This window comes from Chrysemys picta, chromosome 9 (genome assembly GCF_011386835.1).
Source record: "Chrysemys picta bellii isolate R12L10 chromosome 9, ASM1138683v2, whole genome shotgun sequence".
NCBI classification, from domain to species: Eukaryota; Metazoa; Chordata; order Testudines; family Emydidae; genus Chrysemys; species Chrysemys picta.
This window is the reverse complement of record NC_088799.1, coordinates 27,502,446-27,523,678: the sequence shown is the minus strand read 5'-3', so window position 1 is coordinate 27,523,678 and position 21,233 is coordinate 27,502,446. Positions and strand designations below refer to the sequence as shown.

The 21,233-nt window shown below is 41.9% G+C and overlaps 1 protein-coding gene and 1 long non-coding RNA gene across 6 annotated transcripts in view; one reads left to right on the top strand and one right to left on the bottom strand.

The window, feature by feature from the left end:
• Positions 1-14,527, top strand: part of LOC103305868 (uncharacterized) — a 22,762-nt gene extending 8,235 nt beyond the window's left edge. The window contains exons 2-5 of one of the 5 annotated variants that reach the window (XR_010590351.1): positions 1,113-1,175; positions 3,564-3,684; positions 6,759-6,832; positions 12,791-14,527. This is a non-coding gene — a long non-coding RNA (uncharacterized LOC103305868). Of the gene's footprint in view, positions 1-1,112; positions 1,176-3,563; positions 6,833-10,885; positions 11,103-12,790 lie in introns of those variants that run through there. The other 4 variants (XR_010590352.1, XR_006175255.2, XR_010590350.1 and 1 more) reach the window with 4 other exon arrangements.
• Positions 4,234-21,233, bottom strand: SIAH2 (siah E3 ubiquitin protein ligase 2). The gene is made up of 2 exons (XM_005286922.5): positions 20,131-21,233; positions 4,234-5,399 (listed from the first exon to the last, which is right to left on the bottom strand). The coding sequence occupies exons 1-2, from the start codon at positions 20,536-20,538 to the stop codon at positions 4,842-4,844; spliced, it is 966 nt and encodes a 321-aa protein (XP_005286979.2). The 5' UTR covers positions 20,539-21,233; the 3' UTR covers positions 4,234-4,841.

The following is a 21,233-nucleotide window of genomic DNA, read 5'->3' as shown; positions in this document are numbered from 1 at the left end:
AATTTATGATAGCAGAGGGGAGGTACTTTTCTGATGTGTGCATGCAAAGGTAACACTTACCCCTTGCTTATGGTGGGTATTGAATAGAGACAATTCCACTAGGAAATCCCATTAGGGAGCCTAAAAGTTCTATAAATAAAGTCACTAATGCAAAGTTTACTTTGATACCTTATTGGCATTAAGGCAACCTTAAGGGTAAAATAGAATCAAACCTGCAAGAGATTCTCCCTAGAGAGGCACGGCCTAGAAAACCACTGCTCATTTAGAGCTCCTTCCTTGGAAGCAATGGTTACAGTAGTGAAGTAGTAACAATTACCAGCAGTTACTTTTTATTCAGCCTAATTAGGGATGCCTTCATGGCCTTAGGGTCATTATTTTGATCAATTTGATAATTATTGAATCACTGCAATGCCTTAAATTCACTATTATCAATATGCATTCTGCTAATGATGCCAAATTCCATGTTCAGATAATGTATTGTTAGGTTCAATATAAATGGAACATGCATTTTCTCACAAAATAATCAGTCTCCTGGATATGGAAATGGCCACTAACCAAGCTGAAAAAGCACTTAGAAGACCATGCTTTAAAAAATAAACTGTTCATGAACTCTTCAGTAACAGAATACAACACCGAGAAGAGTTGAGGATTAGAGGTTTGTACAGCATGATGAGTTTCATTGCAACAGTTGTCAGTTAACTCGACTTACTCCACTTGAACTAGCCTCGCTGGAGTGAATGATCAGACTGCAAAACAACACTTAGCCTACACAGTAATGCAATGGGGATGCACAGTCACTCTATCTAGTGTCAGCAGTACTTGAGTTTCAATCTCCCCTCTTCCACAGGCCAGATAGCTGGATCTTAAATCTCTTGAACTAGAGATTTGTGTGTGGATGGGAAATGGGTTGCTACAAAACTTGATTTATAGCTCAAGCTAACAATGCAGTGAAGACAAGCCCATATATATGCTAAATATTAGACACATTATATATGTTGACTTGTTACAAATAAAAACACGGTATGAAAAGTTTTACATGAATTTAACTGTTATTCATCCTCTAAAAGCTGACTGGTTACAGCTATCTGACATCTCTTTATCTATTGTTTTAGGTGGCTGCGATAGGATCAGCTCCAACAGGAGATACCAAAGAAACTGAATTCAGAACTTGGCAAGTAAGTGAATGAAAACTACTTTTAAAATTATAGGGTTTTGAAATGTAAGTGTATTAGTAATTTAAGACTGTTTAAATCGGGGTGGCCAACTTGTGGCTCTGGAGCCACATGCGGCTCCTTATATAGGCACTGACTCCAGGGCTGGAGCTACAGGCACCAACTTTCCAATGTGCCAGGGGGTGCTCACTGCTCAACCCCTGGCTCTGCCACAGGCCCCGCCCCCACTCCACCCATTCCCGCCCCCTCCCCTGCGCTTGCTCCTCCCCCCTTCCGACTAGAGCCTCCCGCACGCCACAGAACAGCTGATTGGGAGGTGCGGGGAGAGAGGGGGAGGCACTGATTGGCGGGGCTGCTGGTGGGTGGGAGGCGCTGGGAGCAGAAGCTGCTGATGTATTACTGTGGCTCTTTAGCAATGTACATTGGTAAATTCTGGCTCCTTCTCAGGCTCAGGTTGGCCACCCCGCGTTTAAATATTTATAAAAGTAACCATTATTTGTTTTTAGGAAGCACCTTTCATATGATTATTAATTGCTTTACAAACACTACTTAAGCCCCATAACAAAAATATGCAAGCATTATTCCTATTTAAAGATGGGGAAACCGAGGCATAGGGAGGCTAAATGACTTGCCTGTGTGCACACAGCACATCCATGGCACAACCAAGAATGGACCATAGAATTCTGGCTCCCTGTTTACTGCTTTAGCCTCTACAAGTTTGTAGTGGGAAGTCAATCCCTACAAGTCTTTTCAACTCATTTTGTCTTTAAAATGGAAATAATTCCATTTCAGGGGGAGTTGCCAGCAGGATAGGGGTTAAGAAACTAAAAAAAAAAAAAAAAAAAAAAAAAAACTTCATAAGCAGATAATACTGGTAACAGAGTATTTATCTTCTGTTGCTGGAATTAACTAACTCTTTAAGAATATGCCATAGCAGAGAAGCAAGTGTGACCAGTTTTGTTGGTCTGTAAAGTATTTCTCTGTCAGTTGTCAAAATACTGGATAAACAAGAAGTATGATCAGAGACGTCCCTAAGATGTGGTTCTAGGACTTGTTTCCAATTCCATACTACATGGCTTCTCTTCTTATCAGTCACTTCTTTAATAAAAAGTTCACTTGGCTTCCGTGGGGTTATCCAGTATACTCCAGAACAGGACATGACCTTGCACCTGTGCTACTTTCTTTTTCCTTGATGCACTACTGCATGGCTAGGGTGTTCTTTTTGTAACCCTGAGCTATAGCCATCAGAGAGTCACACTGGTAAAACGGTCTCCAAGAATATGTTTCAGGTTTGCTTCCTTAAGAAGTTAATCTGATTTTTGGATCAAGTATCAACTACCCGAGTTTGTCTAAATGGATTACACTTCTAACTTCTTGGCAGCAGGGGTTACATATTCTGTATTCAAAGCAATAGATACAGCAAAACCAGGCACTGTAAAATCCAGAGTGAAAGGACCTCCCCCACAACTAATTTAACAAGAACTAAATGTTGTCTCAGGTCTTAACTATGTGAGTAAATTGGTATACCAAGTCTGAATAAAATAAACTTAATTCCAGTGAACCTTAATTTCTCCTTCAGAGGTGTTAAATCATCTAACATGAATTGTGCAGTGCGACTTACAGTGTTAGGGAAATGTAATCAGGATTCATGAATACTGTTACGAACCAGGACTTCGTTTTCACTGTACATTTTAGTTCTGGTTAAATTAATGTTGTGATTCTGTCATGCTTAACTGAAAGGCCTTCTGCAGCAAAATTCGGAAAACTTGTCATTTTTCATTGTAAGCATTGCTAGGCTATTGGAATGTGAATTGCTCTTGACAATTCTTGATTAACTGGTCCTATGCAGAGCATAGGCATTACCTTCTGAAGACCCAAAGCCTAAGTCTGATCTTGCGACACCAGCGTTAATCAGGTCTTCACTCAGTGGAAGTCATTGGAGTTCTGCTAGTGAGATCCACCAACAGGATCTTGAACTATAGCGTGTCATTAGATAATAGTTCCAGGGAGTTCTTTGCATGATCTCACAAACCCTCAACCACAAAACAAACTAATCCATTTCCTACTATTGGTTCTGGTGGATTATAATGCGGGCAAGTATTTGGGAGTACAATCTTGCATTCTCAAGAAGTTGTACAGGGGCCCCCCTCCCCATATGAACTAGATCACCGAAAGGAAGGAAACATTTGGCCTGGAATATCAGATTCTTCTTCCATTTTGGAGCACAGAGTATATTGTCCTATATGGTCACAGACACTGCTATGCTATTAGAGGGAAGCCAGATTTCTACTATTCTCTAAGAAGGTGATTTGCTAGAGCTCAGACCCTTTCTGGAGGAAGAAGCAGCATGTGTAAAGACCTAAATCTGCTTATTTTCTGTTTTTTCTCTAGATAACCTAACTGGATAATAAAACTGTAGTCCCAATCCTACAAACCTTTTACATGTGGAACTCTCACTGATGTCTATGGAAGTTCTGCCTGTGGAGAGCTTACAGAATCAGGCCATAATGTGGTATCCTTTCCTTTGATTTGATTCAGATTAAAAGTTGATGTAAATGACAGTTAAGAGCGAGGATGTAGTCTCAATTCACAGTAGCACGAGGGAAAATTTACATACACAGAGAGTAAAACATCTTGAAAACAACAGCTGCCACCATAAATTCACACAATTAAACTTTAATGATATGTGGGCACCTCCATCAATGAAACATGCCACACAATGTTGTTTTTGCAAAATATTTATTAAAAAACTAAAGTAAATATGGCAACAAAAACTTAAATAGCAAATGACATGACACTGGCCATAAAGCTTTCACTATATTATTCTAATCAGTCTCTGACAATATCAATAATCAAGTATGTCTCCAGGGGAAGCCATATGTAAACAACCTGAATGCACCGCTATATGATCAACTTCTAGCTGTTTGAGAACTATTAGATATGCGCCTCTTGCTTTATTAGCACCTGATCCAGGGCCCTTGTAAAATGTTCCAGACATACTCAACTTTAAACAAAGTGAATGGGAGCAGAAGATGCTCAACGTTTTGCAGGATCAGGCCTGGTTCATTTTTAAAGAAACAGCAAATGAGCCAATATAACTGTTTTTTTTTCTTTTCTTTCCTTTTTTTTTTTTTTAAATAAAGAAGAGGGAATCAGAGCAGCAAGGGAACCTATAGCAAAGTACCTTTTGTTCCTCTCTGAGTCACAATAACTTCTCATGGGTACCACACTTGAAGCTATTTGTTTATTCTCTTTTTAAAAGCCCAACAGGGGAGTAAGTCAAGAGGTGCCTGTTTTCCCCTTGGATAACTCCTCTTAAGGGAAGCTTTGGGTGCACTTCAAAGAGAAAAATAGACCCTTAAGTCTATTAAAGACATATGTCTAATGGAAGCTCTGTTGTTTTTAAAAAGTGGTAAAAAATCTTCAAAAAGCATCCAAGAATTCTAAAAAAACCCTTTTCCTGTTCAGATTATTGACAGGACACTCGCTCATCTTGTCTGGTTAGCCAGGACTTAAAACCACAGAGAAAGTTGTTACAAAATGTTGGCTAAATTAGGAATCCTAAGAGATATATATGAAGACATAGTTGAAGATCATTTTAAAAAACCCTTAAGAATGTAAAGCACTATGCCCAGACAACCCTCGGTTTCACTTACGACACGGATATAATCACGGACAACACGTAGAAATAGTCACATTGATGCCAAGATTTCCATTGTCTGCAAAAAGATGTGCTATAGCTGTATCGAAAACTAGACAGTCGCTGTTCATGATGGCAGCAGCCACCCCATCGTGAATAGAGCGGGGCGTTGCCTCCCAGGTCAGCCTGCGCCGGTTACCATTCAGCTCTAGTCGGTATGCAAAGTTCTCTGCTTGTTTGCGAGTGCCAATGAGCAACACAATAGCAAAAAACTGCTGGTGACCCTCGTACTTCTCCTGTTTCTCCAACACCAGCATGAAATGGTGACCAAAGCAAGACTGCATCATGACCCAGTCGACAGCTCCTGGCAGGTTAATGTCCGTGGCGAGAAAGACTATGTCTTCTCCCTGAAGGGTGGTAATGCTTTTGTGGGCGTGCATGAGGTGGGACATCACGGCTTCCAAAGAGCCCTGCCATTTACAGGAGGCGCCAGGACATGGACAGGAGTAGGGACGGTATTCACAGATGTCTTCATGCTCTGGCTTTTCTGTATGGTGGAGTGTCAGGGAACAGCCTGTAGTGGCGTACTGGAAGGAGACAAAACACAGGCCATCAAGATATACATCCAGAGTTAATGTTCTAAAGCTCCCAGCTGTGAACTGCAAAATGCAGAATCAGTAAGAGCCCTCATTTCATTCTAAATTTTACATTATATATTTTTAAGTGCTCTGGATTCAGAGCTGAGCTTTATTTTACTCCCAAATCGATTCCTGCTTCATATGCTTTTCAATGGGAATTGCAAGCCCTTAGATAAACACCAATATTCTATTAGAACACACTCTTAGGAAGTGCAGCCTTACTAGAATTTGTGTCCCATTCAATGAAAGATTTTATTTTAATTTAAATGTTTGCAGTCTCACTCAGCCACTGCATGAGAATCAAAGAGAGTGAAACTGACTATTTTCACCATACAAGTAAGGCGAAAGCCTAATAAGTGAGATTTTTGTTTAAAACTCTCTGTTTTAATAGTCCCTGAGCCACACAGGTAAGGACATGTATTTATTTGTTTTAAACCAGAAAGTGCACCTTTACATTCTTATAGCAAATTCAACATTCCTTAAACAAAGCACATATTTCTTCACCCTTACACAGCAACAGTCCCTTAATGGGAAAGCTTTTCCCTTTCAGCCAAGAACCTGAATATCACCATTGTCACAGCTGTGAGACAAGCCAGAGCACTTTCTACACTGACAGCTATAAGCCCTCCACAATATGTATATCTATAATTCAAAAGAAAATGGATTAAGCAAGAGTTTTCACTCTCCACCTGGCTAATTAATATGTCTCAGACGGGAGCATAACAGGGGAGGCAAACTTCCTTTCTCAACCTCATCCCTTATCTTTTTCATGCACTGATTTATTTACAATCATTTTATTCCCAGTCTCTATTTAGGGACCAGCCCAAAACAACCACTACCAAATAAGCTGAGTCATTTTGCTGGGATACACAATGTTATATATTAAGTTTATATGCAACACAGGAAATGTCAGGTGACCGTTTTCATAGCAACCAGTACTTGGCCCTTGTGTAAGGGCCTCATGAAAAGTGCAACTTGGAGTTTCCTGACTTTGTATCATCAAGTGTTTCCACTGATGTGCCGTGTGGTGGTTTTTGTGTGTGTGTGGAGGGGGAATGGTTACACTTTCTTCAGAAGGAAGAGAAAAATATACTTGGCTGTGCAATCAGAACTCTAGAAATCATACATTCAAAGACACATGGTAAGAGGAACTTCGCATAAGGAATAGAAATAGCTGATCAGGGAAGATTCACAATGAACAAGGTCAATGCGGACCTGCAAAAATTTGTTTTGTTTTTTAAATTGGGTTTACACCCTTTGTTTATACATTATACAAAGAAGGTCCCAAAGGGTATTTTTATTTATTAGCAGTATCAGGAATGTCAAGATTTGATGGAGGACCTTAGATGTTTATTACAAGATCTTACATGCTAACAGGACAGGTGAATTGAATCTTTAACACAATACCCTTTATCCAAAATGTTTCCTAATCATTGGAGTTAAGAGGTGATACCAAAATGAAGCACAAAAAACCCAAACTAAAACAAAAAAACATGGTCTCTTTCCCAAGGAATGGGACCTAGGACTAAGCTACCAGCTTTAGGTGTAAGAATGGCAAACTCAGTCATCTAGAAGCTGAATTAAATACCAAATACAAAAATACCAACAAGTCTGGAGAGAGTTTCTGGTGATATAAACAAGTAAAAAAGGGGTTGTTTCTTAATAATTATCTGACCAATTTTTAAAAAATCAAGGTTAAATGCAATTTTCCCAAATGTTTATTTTTAAACAGCTATTTCTCAGTCAGAACAAGCAAAAGGAATTTCAGTTCCGAGGGTTAAATGCCTGAGAAACAAGGGCTTAGATTCAATGTCATCTCAGTTATTCTACCTATCATGCTGCTAACATGTATAATGGAAGAACACCAGAGCACAGACTTCTGTTTCAGATGTCACTAAAGAGTTAATGAAGCTCTGCATTTACTGTATCCGCCCCTCCCCCCACTGTTTAATCCTCTGCTAAGAGATTTGTTTAGGTGTGCCCAGTGAGCAGACAAGCCATGAGTTCTGCACCACCACAGTGACAGCAGAAAGAAGGGGTCCTTGCGTCAAAGGGCACAGCCACAATTGAGGCCAAATGCTGCAATTTGTCAGGATTGCTGCACTGCTGTTTGCACACGCATGCATACAACAGCAGATTGTTCCAGACACACAGTGATAGGTGCAGGCAGACATGAAACAAGTCAGTCTTTAGCCTAAGCATTCTTCCCAGGAAAAGATTTTAACCTGATTGCGGCTCATGGTGCAAATAAGTCTTTATGATAGTGACACACTTGTTTGGAAGTTAAAACAAAACAGAATGCGAGAGAGAACTAAAGTTCAGTTATATTTGTGCTCATGGCACAGAAAAGGCAGTATTTTAGAGAAAGACCAGTGAAGGGGCAGTGGTTTTGTTAGAAGAACCATCGCTGTAAGTACTTTACATTTCTTTTAAAAAACATAGCCTATCACTTACCATGTTTTTTAAAAACCAACTTTGAACAGCCCCCAACCACTGTGCTTTGTTGCTGGAAAGCTGCTCTCGTGGCATAACACTCTTACTTGTCATTTAAGGACAGTCCCCCAAAGGGTTAAATAGGAGTTTCCTGATGAATGTTGGTATTTGAAAAGTGTGAGCTCTGGTGATGTGGATAAGCCTTGCCCAAAATTATATGGTATGTGAGAGTGCTGCTTTAGCTTCTGACCTCATCCCTGCCACGTGAAGCATTCAGTTAAATATAGATTTCGATGCCCAACCCACAATGATATTTTTCTCACCGTAGGTGAGTAAAGCCTGTTAAATAGGGTGTCACAGCCCTGAATCCCAAAAGTCTCTTGTATACTCCAGTACCTTCCATTTGTTTTCATAGATTCATAGATTATAGGACTGGAAGGGACCTCGAGAGGTCATCGAGTCCAGTCCCCTGCCCGCATGGCAGGACCAAATACTGTCTAGACCATCCCTGATAGACATTTATCTAACCTACTCTTAAATATCTCCAGAGATGGAGATTCCACAACCTCCCTAGGCAATTTGTTCCAGTGTTTAACCACCCTGACAGTTAGGAACTTTTTCCTAATGTCCAACCTAGACCTCCCTTGCTGCACTTTAAACCCATTGTTTCTGGTTCTATCCTTAGAGGATAAGGTGAATAAGTTCTCTCCCTCCTCCTTATGACACCCTTTTAGATACCTGAAAACTGCTATCATGTCCCCTCTCAGTCTTCTCTTTTCCAAACTAAACAAACCCAGTTCTTTCAGCCTTCCTTCATAGGTCATGTTCTCAAGACCTTTAATCATTCTTGTTGCTCTTCTTTGGACCCTTTCCAATTTCTCCACATCTTTTTTAAAATGCGGCGCCCAGAACTGGACACAATACTCCAGCTGAGGCCTAACCAGAGCAGAGTAGAGCGGAAGAATGACTTCTCGTGTCTTGCTCACAACACACCTGTTAATGCATCCCAGAATCATGTTTGCTTTTTTTGCAACAGCATCAAACTGTTGACTCATATTTAGCTTGTGGTCCACTATAACCCCTAGATCCCTTTCTGCCGTACTCCTTCCTAGACAGTCTTTTCCTATTCTGTATGTGTGAAATTGATTTTTCCTTCCTAAGTGGAGCACTTTGCATTTGTCTTTGTTAAACTTCATCCTGTTTAACTCAGACCATTTCTCCAATTTGTCCAGATCATTTTGAATTATGACCCTGTCCTCCAAAGTAGTTGCAATCCCTCCCAGTTTGGTATCATCCGCAAACTTAATAAGCGTACTTTCTATGCCAATATCTAAGTCGTTGATGAAGATATTGAACAGAGCCGGTCCCAAAACAGACCCCTGCGGTACCCCACTCGTTACGCCTTTCCAGCAGGATTGGGAACCATTAACAACAACTCTCTGAGTACGGTTATCCAGCCAGTTATGCACCCACCTTATAGTAGCCCCATCTAATTTGTATTTGCCTAGTTTATCGATAAGAATATCATGCGAGACCGTATCAAATGCCTTACTAAAGTCTAGGTATACCACATCCACCGCTTCACCCTTATCCACAAGGCTCGTTATCCTATCAAAGAAAGCTATCAGATTGGTTTGACATGATTTGTTTTTCACAAATCCATGCTGGCTGTTCCCTATCACCTTACCACCTTCCAAGTGTTTGCAGATGATTTCCTTAATTAGCAGGCTTCTTAGGTTAGACGCATTTAGCTCTACAGCACCCTTGGCAAACCTCCGCTTCTCTAGCAAAGCTGCATTTTCTGCTACTGTTAAACTAGGCAGCCGCCAAACAATTTTATGTAAAACCGAGCGAGTAACTTCATTCAGAACGATCAACGTCGATTCAGCCCAGTGCAAACAATGCAGAGGGGCGCCACTACAGGAGGGAGGTCTACACATTAAAAAACAAAACATGAGAACAATAAAATATCAGAAGGGTAAATACTAGGAAAATAAACATCCTTCAGGAAAAGATAAAGAATGAAAGCGGAATTGGAACTATTAATAAAAATGTCAAAACATCATCTACTTCTTTCACAGCCTTGTGACCTGCAAGCCTTAAAAGAACCTGTTGTGCCTTACAATTAGAAAGTATAATCTGATGTTAGACTCTTGGGCAAATGTAATAAGTAATTCAAATCAGAATCATAAAGTGTAAGGGCAGAAGAGACCACCAAGTCATCTATATCATAGGCCACCAACACCACCCCGTACTCCCACACTACCTCAACAACTGAAATTAGACCTAAGTATTACAGCCTACAGGACACTAAAGTACTATGCACCACAGTGAGAAAATAGAAGGGACTGACATGCACTACTGCCTGAGACGCCTACAATGGCAGTAAAATGATTGAGATAATCCTGGCAAGTGCCCCATACCCACATGCTGCAGAGGAAGGCAAACCTCCCCCTCCCCATCCCTGCCAATCTGACCTGGTGGAAATTCCTGTCTGACCTCACCCACATATGCCTATCAGTTAGACCCTGAGCATGTGAGCAAGAACCAGCCAACCATACACGTGAGAGTGAGAGAATGCTTGTTTTACCTTTCTAGTTTTGAAAGATTTAAAATAAGGTTTGAAGTCATGGGACACAGAATCAGTGCTAGATCACCGGGTAGAGAGTAAATAATATACATCACATAAATATGAAATGCCAAACAGCTGGCATATTTACCTGACTAGGAAAGCTGTCATTCTACCTCCCTATGTGATGTGTTATTTGGGTATGGACAATTAAAATTAAGGGTCGCATATTTGTCTACCAATGAAAGATTATTTTTTCTATGTATGTTAACAGTCAGACTTAGTTTGCCTTGTTTATGTAAACTTCTGACAAAGTTGCGAGGTAACCATGAAGCACAGAGGGAAATTCAAATTTTTTCTCCAGTCAAAAGTTAATTACACAATACTGTGAGTTTATCAGGTTTTATTGTAATGAGTACACTTGTCTTTAGAGGGCTTAGAAGCATCTGATTATCTGGTGGTAGAGTTAGCTGGAAGGCAACATCTGCAACTGGCATATTTCTTGAAACAACATCTCTATGTCTAATGGACTTGTGGTCTAAATTCATAAAGTGCCAAGCACCACCATTCCCAGTGATGTTGGGAAATGTGGGTTTAAAATCCCTGAAAAAAAAAAATCAAGCCACTTATATTCCAGGAGTCTCAGGGAAGTATGCAATAATGAAAAATACAGAAATCTATTTCCTTCCTAATTTGCAAAATGTATTCTTAAATCAAATTACTCACATCGCTAAGAACCCATTCATGTGGCAATGGGGGGGAAATCCTAAAATGTTTTCAAATATATATTCGTATTAAATGTAACTGGGCCCATTCCATGTAGTTGCCCATTAGCAAGTTTGCTACAAATGTATACAAGACATTCCCTCCAGTGGAGTCCTCAAAGCTAATACAAGGGGACTAAGTTTGTGGCTGTATAAATCTGAAGCAAATTCTATCATAAACTAAAGCACAAGCAGGGAGTAGCGTGAGTTTTAACACTATCAGGAGTGCAGGGTTGTGTCATTTCTGTGGCCACAGCAATGATCACTCAGGCATGAATGAATGGTTCTGTTTGGGAAATACTATGAAAGGTAATGCTCAAATATTGTAGAAGACACAAATATTGGTTGATGTGTAATTATATGAAGTCACTGCGGTTTTATAGCTCAAAGTAAACAGCAGCATTTAAAACTCTAATTATTTCACTGCAAATTTTTGAATAAAGAGTTCATCTAAAAAAGCACATTGCACTGCTCAGTTAGCTAGGCCACATTGCCAAGTTTCAGCTTCCTAAGCAACTGAACTACTGCAATCTCACACAAGTACTGTGTAATTAATTAGATTTTAATAGCCATTCACACAGCTGTGAGTTCACAAGGTTTATTTTCTCCAGTCTACAGCATCATTACAAAGTCACCTGAGACCACAAGAGAAGCTAACTCCATATAAAAAAAAGCCTCGCTGACTAACCAGCACTTTTCTCCAACTAACCATTTCAATTCCATATTTATTTAAAAGAGGAAAGATAGCAAGAGGATATTTTAGTATGTCTTTAACGAGGATTTTGAGTCAGAGGATGATGTGCTTTTCAAGTTGTGAAAAGCGTGCCTAGAGCATTCCGTAAGTATTTTAAAATTTCAATGACTTAACACTAAGTCCTGTAAGACTTACTTCTTTCATAATGTCCATAAGAAGCAAGTAGATAATTATATGTTATATATATTTTCAAAAAGCCTTTGTAACCCATCCGGATGGGCACATAACTAAGGCCATAACTAAGAAACCACATGACCCTATTCCTATAAACCTTGCTGTTTTCTCTATTGTACACTTTGGGGCACTGCAAAAACAATAAATAGATGCTTTCTAAGCATGGAAGACAAATGCCAGTGGAAAATACTCCGGTTAATTTCACTTTGTTGCTGTTTGGGAGACCTATGTGCAGCAGCACAGAAATTACTCATGGTAAAGAAAGAAACCCCCTCTCCCACATAAAAAAGAGAGGTTGAGAGAGGAGTCGAAAGTAAGAGAGATTCTTACTATTTCCACCCCTTTTCTATCAGTGAGAGGCAGAAAGCTCCTTCTATTTTCCAACAGCTAGTAGGAAGTAGGATTTCCAATTTAGCAGATTCCTACCAGCCAGAGGCTGGGACGAAGGATGGAGCTCCTACGCAAAGAGCAGAAACATCAGCCTGGGAAAACCCCAGCACTCTCCCCATTATCCAACAGTTAGGGAAGATAGAGGAGTAGTTACTTGCTACTCCATCTTTTGTATCCACCTCTGGCATGCTCTTCAGACCCTGTACTAACTGGTGCATATATATATGGCAATGACCCAATTCTATGTTTCCTGCAGGCCTCCTGCAGGAGATTTGGATGCATAAAGAAATGCAGAATCAGGTCCCAGCCTATTTCCCACAGGCAACTGAACTATCAGCTTTAACAGCGTTCAGTCACTCAGACTACATTTGAACTCATAAGCCAGAGATGAAAAGCTCCAAATCCCATCACCAAATAAGTCTCTGACCTATCCAGTCCCCATGCCTTTTTTCCCCTCAATTATTTCATCTTCCAATCTAAGCTACATCCCTTCCCTTTTCCCAGTCAGTGTCAATGGTATCAGAGCAGCCCTGCAGGTCAGAACATACCAAGCAAGATAAGTTAATTGCAAAGGTAATATTGGGAAGAATTTTGGAAAAATGGTTTACTTCTGTTGCAGTTGAGGAAATGCAAAATGCAAAGTTAAGCTTTGTAATTAACTTTGTGCTATCTACACATCCATATATGTTTCAAGCAAGGATTGAACACTTTACAGAATATGTGGACTCAAATCACTATAGCTAGCATCCTTCCCAAATTTATACTGACACAGCACTTAAACTATTAGGTTGAAACTTCCTGTGAATTGAATTGCCCTGCATCTGCACTGAAGATCAACAGTGGATCTGCTGGGACTCATTGCCCAGAAATAGACCAAAGTGAAAGTCAGAGACAATTCTAGAGAAGAGGGGAAGGATATAAGTGCCCAACAGAGAGTAAGATGATTTCTGCTTGTTTCCTTCCACTCCTTATTTTATATGGTCTCTGTCTCACAATTAGTAGTAGTTTGCAGGAAAGTTTTTTTTTCAATTAAACTATTAAAGTCCATGTACTTAATGTTTCCAGTTATCCTATCCAAAGCAAGATAACTGAGCTGCCAAACGGAGTGGGGTGGGGAAGGGCATGTGTGTATATTTTCTTGCTTCTTTACGATGTTTAAAGATGGTGCAAAAAAAAAAAAAAATTCTGCTTGGTTTTATTTACATTAGTCAGTCAGGGTTTGTCTCTGCTGAGAGCTTCTGGCCAACTGGAGAACTGATAGGTTAATAACAGATATACCAAAGAGGAGAAACTTGACTCAAAGAGATGAGGTGCTTTTTATTCAGACTGTTTAAATCTTGTTAGGTTTTATTGGTTACACCTTTTTATTTAAAGAACAGGAGAGAAAAGAACTTGGTTAAAGAATCAACAAGCCCATCTTTTGTTTTATCCTGTAAAGTGAACTGGTTAAATGTATTTGCTTTGCTAAAAATATCACTATAAAATAGAGAAAATGGCTTGATTAAAGGAAAGCCTGAGTAGAGGGAGCTGTTTTCATCAAGATTTGTAATTGCTTATCAGTATTTCCTACCACTAGCAGTGAGGCTAGGAGACATGTAAGTATTTTTGAAATGGGGGGGGGGGGGTGTGTGTCATACTTTCAGTTAAGGTCTCAGAAAGCTTTCTGTGCCCATTTCCGAGTCATCCAAGATGCTCTCCAACAACAAAAGACAAGCCTTGACATTTCCAGTATTTAACACCTACATTCACGCACCCCTTTCAGGCCTCCTTTAATCATCATAAAGCAGCAATAAATAAATTAGATACAATAATAATAAAGCATAAGTCCAACCTGGCAATGGCTACTGTCAGACAGGTTTTCAACCTAGATGGGGACCTCTAGTCAGTTTCAATACAAAATGAACTGTAATATTGTGATCAGAATAGTTGCTTTGGGGGTGATGCACTGATTTCGTTAAGGGCAACTAGGAAATACTGTCATGGAAGATTAAGACAGGACACTTTAAAAAAAATGAAAACTAGGCAAGCAAGCATATCTGAAAAGAATGCATGGAATGTTTTGTTCTTTTTAGGCCAAGAATGCATCACAGCGAGGCATCTGACTCTCTGAACTTCTTCCTATATTGGATTTAAAAAGAAAAGCTGTGTTTTAGTTCTACAGTCCATGTTATTACAATCATGAGATTAATTCTCATTTGAAAACTGAACAGAGAGAAACAAACTCCTAAATTCTTAAAAACTCAATAAAACACCTAAACTCATCCCACCTTGTCCTGTGATCTAGTTCACAAGCTAAATAGGTGTCCCAACCAATGACTGACTGTCACTGAACTTGAAATGCTGCAGTAAGTGGCACTGATGATTCATTCAGGAGGTGTCATTCTTCCCTCTGAGTCAGTAATGAATCTTGTAGATTGTTATGGGGCACTATACAGCTATGGACCTGGCTTTCAGAGGTTATACAGATTAATGACCATAAATATCCCATGGCACCCTTCATCAGAGCACCGATCTTAACAAGTGTTCTGTTCAACCTGGGTCATTATGTTCGGCCTGCTTCTGTTATCAAGCATTCTCTCTCACGTCTTGTTATCAAGTTACCTTCAACAGCGAAGAGAATCAACACCATTCGGTGTCACAACCACTATTGGCTTCAGCCTTTTTTGTATTGTTGTGAGGCTTAGCTGTCTGTCAGGTACTTTGAAAGTGTAAAGGGTTAAAGGATCTCTAGCTAAACGTTTAAGAATAATTGAATTAGAATTGCATCTCCAAAACCTATATTGGAAAAGATATGTACTTCAGCACAGTTCACTAAGTTTAAAAAAAAAAAAGTTTAAAAATGCAGTAAGATTTGAATATTTAATCTGCCTACATGAAAAACTGTGAAGTTCCGAATTAATCTAAAGATGTCAACTATAATTAGTGACAGGACAGCTTGTTCATCCCCTCTCCCCTTCCCCCCCCACTCTCTCTCAAGGACTGCAGAAAATTGGCTGAGGAGATGTGACTGATGCCCCATTCCCATGGTTAAATAGTTCTTTTAAAAACAGAATTAAGATACCTCGGAAAACACTCTAACTTCATAACTGTAGGATGACTGTGCCAAATATTAAGAACGAGAGACACATTCTGCATCCAATTTACTGCAAACTAGAATGATAATAATCAATATTTTAAAAAAAATTCAGTGAAATTCGTTTAATGCTGGTGATGGATGACGCTCCACACTGCTGAAGCATGTAGCTGGCCTATCGAGTGTCAGGTAAGTGCTCTCTTCTTAGTACAGTGCGTGTTCTGTTTGCAAAGCTTTAAAAATATGAACTGGAGACTTAGCAGAGCCGTACATACACTGTACTACAAAGGGCATTTACCAGCAGTGGAGTTCCACTGTGAGAATTATGTCACCTCTTTAGTGTACACTGGGGCATTGCATGGAGCAGCAGTCAGAGACCCACAACTTCAGGAGGCCTTGAAAGAAAGAAAAGCTCACAGTAAATATTATTTAAATTGAAAACCAACAAAGCATCTACCTCTACAAACTGCCAAACAAACCTGCCATTGTTTGTTTTTGATTAATCTCAGAAAAATCCTGGAAATTCCCCCGTAACTGCAAACCATCATGTCTCTGGGTGTTGCTAGCAATGAAATTTAATGTAAATTCACTTATACTATAGTTCAATTAAGTGCTGATTATCATACCTCTTGCGCATCAATCTCCCCTTGGCAATTTAAAATCATTCTTTAAGGAAATCCAACAATAGTAATGTTTATTACAACTTTAGATTTCCAAAAAATGCAGTTGGCTGAGACAGTCACACAATCAAATACTCATGCATTCATTCTTGCTTCATTCACGGATTCATAGGGTCTGGTCTTTGCTCTCTAGCCTATGACCAGTCCCTTGGGAGTGACTCTTAAGCATACCAAATCCCCCGGGGTCACACAGTTCCACAGAGACAGGCCCTGGTCTCCAAGACTGAGTATTTGTCTCTCTCTGTCGCTCCCTTTAACGAATCTAGTCAAGCCAGACTCCTGCAGGAGGCTTGTACCCTATGGGCGGAATGGTCTCAGTGAGCATTTGCTGTGATATGGGCACCCATTTCTAAAGAAGGTAACAATTTATTAGTCACTTGACACACAGAACCTGAACGTGCTTGGGCTAGCAAAGAGAGAGAAAAGTTCTGTCAATTCTGGTCAAACAAGTGCTATGAGAAAGCCAAGCTCTAATCTAATGGATTCCATCTCAGGGTACGACTACACTTACTGGAGGGTCCGGCAGCAGGCAATCGATGTTCTGGGATCGATTTATCGAGTCTGGTTTAGACGCGATAAATCGATCCCGGATCGATCCCAGAAGTGCTCGCCGTCGACGCCGGTACTCCAGGTCGGCGAGAGGAGTATGCGGCATCGACAGGGGAGCCTCCCTGCCGCGTCTGGACCCGCGGTAAGTTCGGACTAAGGTACTTCGAATTCAGCTACGTTATTAACGTAGCTGAATTTGCGTACCTTAGTCCGAAGTGGGGGCTTAGTGGGGACCAGGCCTCAGGCTCTCTCTCTCTTTGTTCACCCAGGTGAGAGCAGCCAGCCTCTTCCAGAAGCCAATCCTTTAACTCCTGCCTGTCCCAGATCAGTTCTTTGTTCTCAAGCTGGGGTCTCTGCTCAGCTTCCCTGCTGAGAGGTGGGGAGAAAACCACCTTCCTCTTGGTCATTGTTTCCTAGGTGTCAATGTTCCAGCCCCTGAGGCTTTCCATTGTCTCTTTTGGACTCTGCATTAATAGGGGTTGCTTTCAGCAGGTTCCAACCAGTTCCTCAACAACTCTATTCATTGCAGCCCAGACAGAGAGGTAACACCCACACCTCATGTCCTGTGTGCTGCTCCCAAGAGCTGGCTTAACTCTTTTTCCTCCTCTGGGTAGCAATGCAAAGTACACATGTGTTTCATAAAAATATTACAGAAAATCCCAACTTCCTCACAGCTTCTCTAGCTGGTTAATAGCTTTTTGGAATTGACTGGCAAGACACTGGCCAAGAGAAGGGTCTGACCTGGCCTGAAAGACTTCTCAGCACAAGGCAACTTTTATGCTGTAACAGCTAATGTTCTGGCGATATCCCCTCAATGTTCCCAACCAGGATTTAAGAATACCCTAACAGAGTGTGATCATAGAATCCACCTTAGATTTTACACTGAGACCAGTGCATAGGTGGAACAGGAATTAGTGACTTTCCACCCAGCATTGACTTAACTCCTCTAGTGAAAGAAAACATCATCAGTAACACTTATTTATGTACCTTGCTATCAAGTCCCAGGTCCTTGTCTAAAAGAGCTCTCACTTTTTTGAAGGGTGGGTGGGATACTTTAGATTGGACATATTATGCATTAGAATTTGAGCACAATGAGTAAGAATTCTAGGTAAGAATAAAATGTTTTAAAAAACAGATGATGACAGACACTAGGAACTGGGGTAAATATCACTTCTGGAGTGCTGCTGTTGGCTGGTAGTGTCATGTGACCCTGCAAACTAAAACTACAGAACCTTAAATAGTGGCAGGGCATGAGAAAAAAAAATACTTACAAAGGAATATGTAAAACAAACTGGAGTTTTAAGGACAAGCCTCAATTTGGAAAATCGGAGTGAACAAAAATACTCTTAGCTGTAGACCACAGGACATACAAGGTGGTGGAAAATGAACAGCCATTATGACCTGCTGTCACTTTTTCCAACCAGAAGGAAAATTCACTATAAGCATCAACTCCAGTCAAGCCTCTAGATTAACACAATGGAGTAAAACAATCTATTCCTTTTGTAATATTTCCTATTGCCCCAGTTCTTCACGTAGATGTGATAATATGAACTCCTGAGCTTGCGTGCAGCCTAACGGCAGGATCTGGGGTTGTTTGTAAAAATCAAAGTTCTGCTAGGTGTAGCAAGAATCTATATCGTATGCCTTGTGTGCTTATTTCCATAAGGAAATATTTTAAGATATATTTCACACAATCTACTTTCAATGAACAGCCACATCAAAGAAAATCAAAGCTCTTAAATTCAAATGAAACTTCTCTAAATACATCTCTACCCCGATAGAACGCTGTCCTCGGGAGCCAAAAAGTCTTACCGCGTTATAGGTGAAACTGCGTTATATCGAACTTGCTTTGATCCGCCGGAGTGCGCAGCCCCGCCCCTCCAGAGCGCTGCTTTACCACGTTATATCCGAATTCATGTTATATCGGGTCGCGTTATATCGGGGTAGGTGTATTCTTTGGGGCTTATTGTGCTTGGAGGAGTGATCAACACTTTATTTAAAAGGGCACTGTCAATTTGAAATCTAATCAATTATAGAAGTGAGTGAACAGTAGTCTCAGGTACTACGTCTGTCCGATTCCCTTGGTCTATCAAATTACCTATTTTTTAAAATATATTTTTCTGTCCCTTGTTACTGTAAGAGAGACCCACACAAACTACAGAGGACCATGCCCAGGGAAAGATGTGAAACTGATTAAATACCAAAGTGCTGTCTATAGGCATAAAGTAAGCAAACTGAAAATGAGAGGACAGATTTTTTTCTCTCTGTTCTCTTGGAATTATAATAGTGTTCTAAACAAAAAGATAAAATGTATTCAGTGATCATGACTTTTAAAATATATTGTGTCCCTCTTAGTCACCAAATTAAATCACAGGCCTACTTATATAAACCTTAACCCCCTACTTCTTTCCAGTGATTTAATTAGAGATGGGCATTTGTCCAACAAAAGAAGCAGTATCTTGCATGAAGAATATGCAGTAGGATGGTCTAAACCCTCTGCAATGTGAAAGAGGTCTCTGCAAGAATCTAAGCGTGTGAGATATTACTTTTAAAAATTAGATGCTTATGTAATTTTTCATAGTTGCTTGTTTAAGCCTTAATGGTGTAGTTACGCATAATGCCACTGTGTAGCAGCAGGGCTATCAAACAGGATTAAGGCAAGGCAGCAGCACTAATTTGTAAACAGGTATGTAGAAGAGCCACGCTGTCGGTATCTTTAAGACAAAGAACAATAGGATATATATTCTCTGTACTCTTATTGCTCATGTTCCCCCCACCCTTCTCCTGCAAGGAACTGTGCTCCTAGCACGAGGCCATAAGAGTATTGACAGAGCTGGGAGTGGAAGCCCCCTGTGTTTCTGCTGGAATGGGGTGATAGGCTATTACTGGGGTTCCTCGGGCTCATACTGATGTGGGGAGCTTCTCCTGCTTCTGCTGGGAAAAGGGGGCAGGGATTTGTTTAATAGCCATATAAATAACTAGGACAGGAGCCTCCCTCTGGTATGGCGAGGAGGTGCAGAATGTTCCTGTTGACTGGAATCTGGAAAGAGAAGCGAAACTTTCACGATCTCGCCTCTCCGAAAAAATCTGTGACATCTCGGGAGTTGAGAGGGCAGATCCCCTAAGGGCTCCCTACTGGCAGCTCTTGGAGGAGCCTTTGGTTTGTCGCGCTACAGAAGTGACAGCAGCATTCCGGTCCGGGGATGAAGAGAGGCGCAAGGAGTTTAGCTCCATCCGGTCACCCCTGGGGCCGTGTCGTCCAGAGCAGGAAAGGGGCTTGGAGGATGCTCTTACCTTACAGGGGAAGAGGACAGCCGAGGCCACTTTCTCCATGGCCAGGTTCCTGATGCTTGGGGTCAGGGATCCCCGGCACGTGGGGCAGCAGCTCAGTTTCTGCCGGCATTGATTGCACACCAGATGCCCGGCCTGGCACTGCAGGATCGGGGGCAGCACATAGTCGAAGCAGACGGGACACTCGAACAGCGAGGTCAGCTCGTGGTGCTGAGGCGAGACCGGCCCGCCGCCGCCGCCGCCTCCTCCCGGGCCTGAGATCACGGCGGCCGCGGCGGGTAGCGCGGAGGAGCCGGGGCCGGCAGCCGAGATGGTGGCGGCGGCAGTGGGGGCAGCAGCGGGGGACGGGGCGTGCTGCTGCTTGCCGCAGGGTTTGTTAGCACTGGGTCCGGCGGAGGACGGGCGGCTCATCGCGGTCCGAACCAACCATCGAACTGCGGGCACCTGGGTGGCCACTCACCGAAACCCGGCGGGACCCGCGCAACAAACCGGCTCCGGGGCCGTTCTCGGGAGCTGGCCGCCGCCACCAGCCGATTGGACGCCGCGGACGTTCCAAAGTGTATCAGCGTTCCAGAGAGATGTCCCAGCGTTCCGAGGGGAGCTTTGGCCACCAGCCCGAGAGGGGCCCCGCCAACCGCCGAGCGCGCCACGCGCGGGTCTTCAGCTCAGCGTCTGCAACATTGATCTGACGCAAGCGAGAGAGGCAGGAAGAGGGTGTAGCGCCGAAGCCTGCTCCCCGGCGGGTTCTGCTCCCAGTGCCTGGCTCTTACTGAGCATGCCCCAGCCGCCCAGGCTGCAGTGCTCTCGGATCAGCCCGGCGAGGCGGCGAAGGAAGAGGAGACACGGGGGTGGGCGAGGAAATGGGGTAGGAGTTGCACGAGCAGAAGAGGAAGGCATTTGCTAACACTCCACCGGGGGAGGCAGGCCCACACTGGCGTGTCTGACGTGTAGGAGCCCCCTTCCACCGCCCGGGGGTGGTGGGGTGAGGGCCGCCTCTGCCTGTCTCCATGGGACTGCGTGACTGCTAACATGGCTGGCGCAATCCAGTGGGTGAAACGGCACAGAAAGCACCGAGTTTTCACCAAGGGAGCTGTGATCTATTATGC

Coding starts and splice junctions, on each gene's coding strand:
- SIAH2 (XM_005286922.5), bottom strand. CDS start 20,538: ATGAGCCGCCCGTCCTCCGCCGGACCCAGTGCTAACAAACCCTGCGGC. Junction 5,400..20,130: donor CTGTCCTCTTCCCCTGTAAG/GTAAGAGCATCC, acceptor GTCTCCTTCCAG/TACGCCACTACAGGCTGTTC.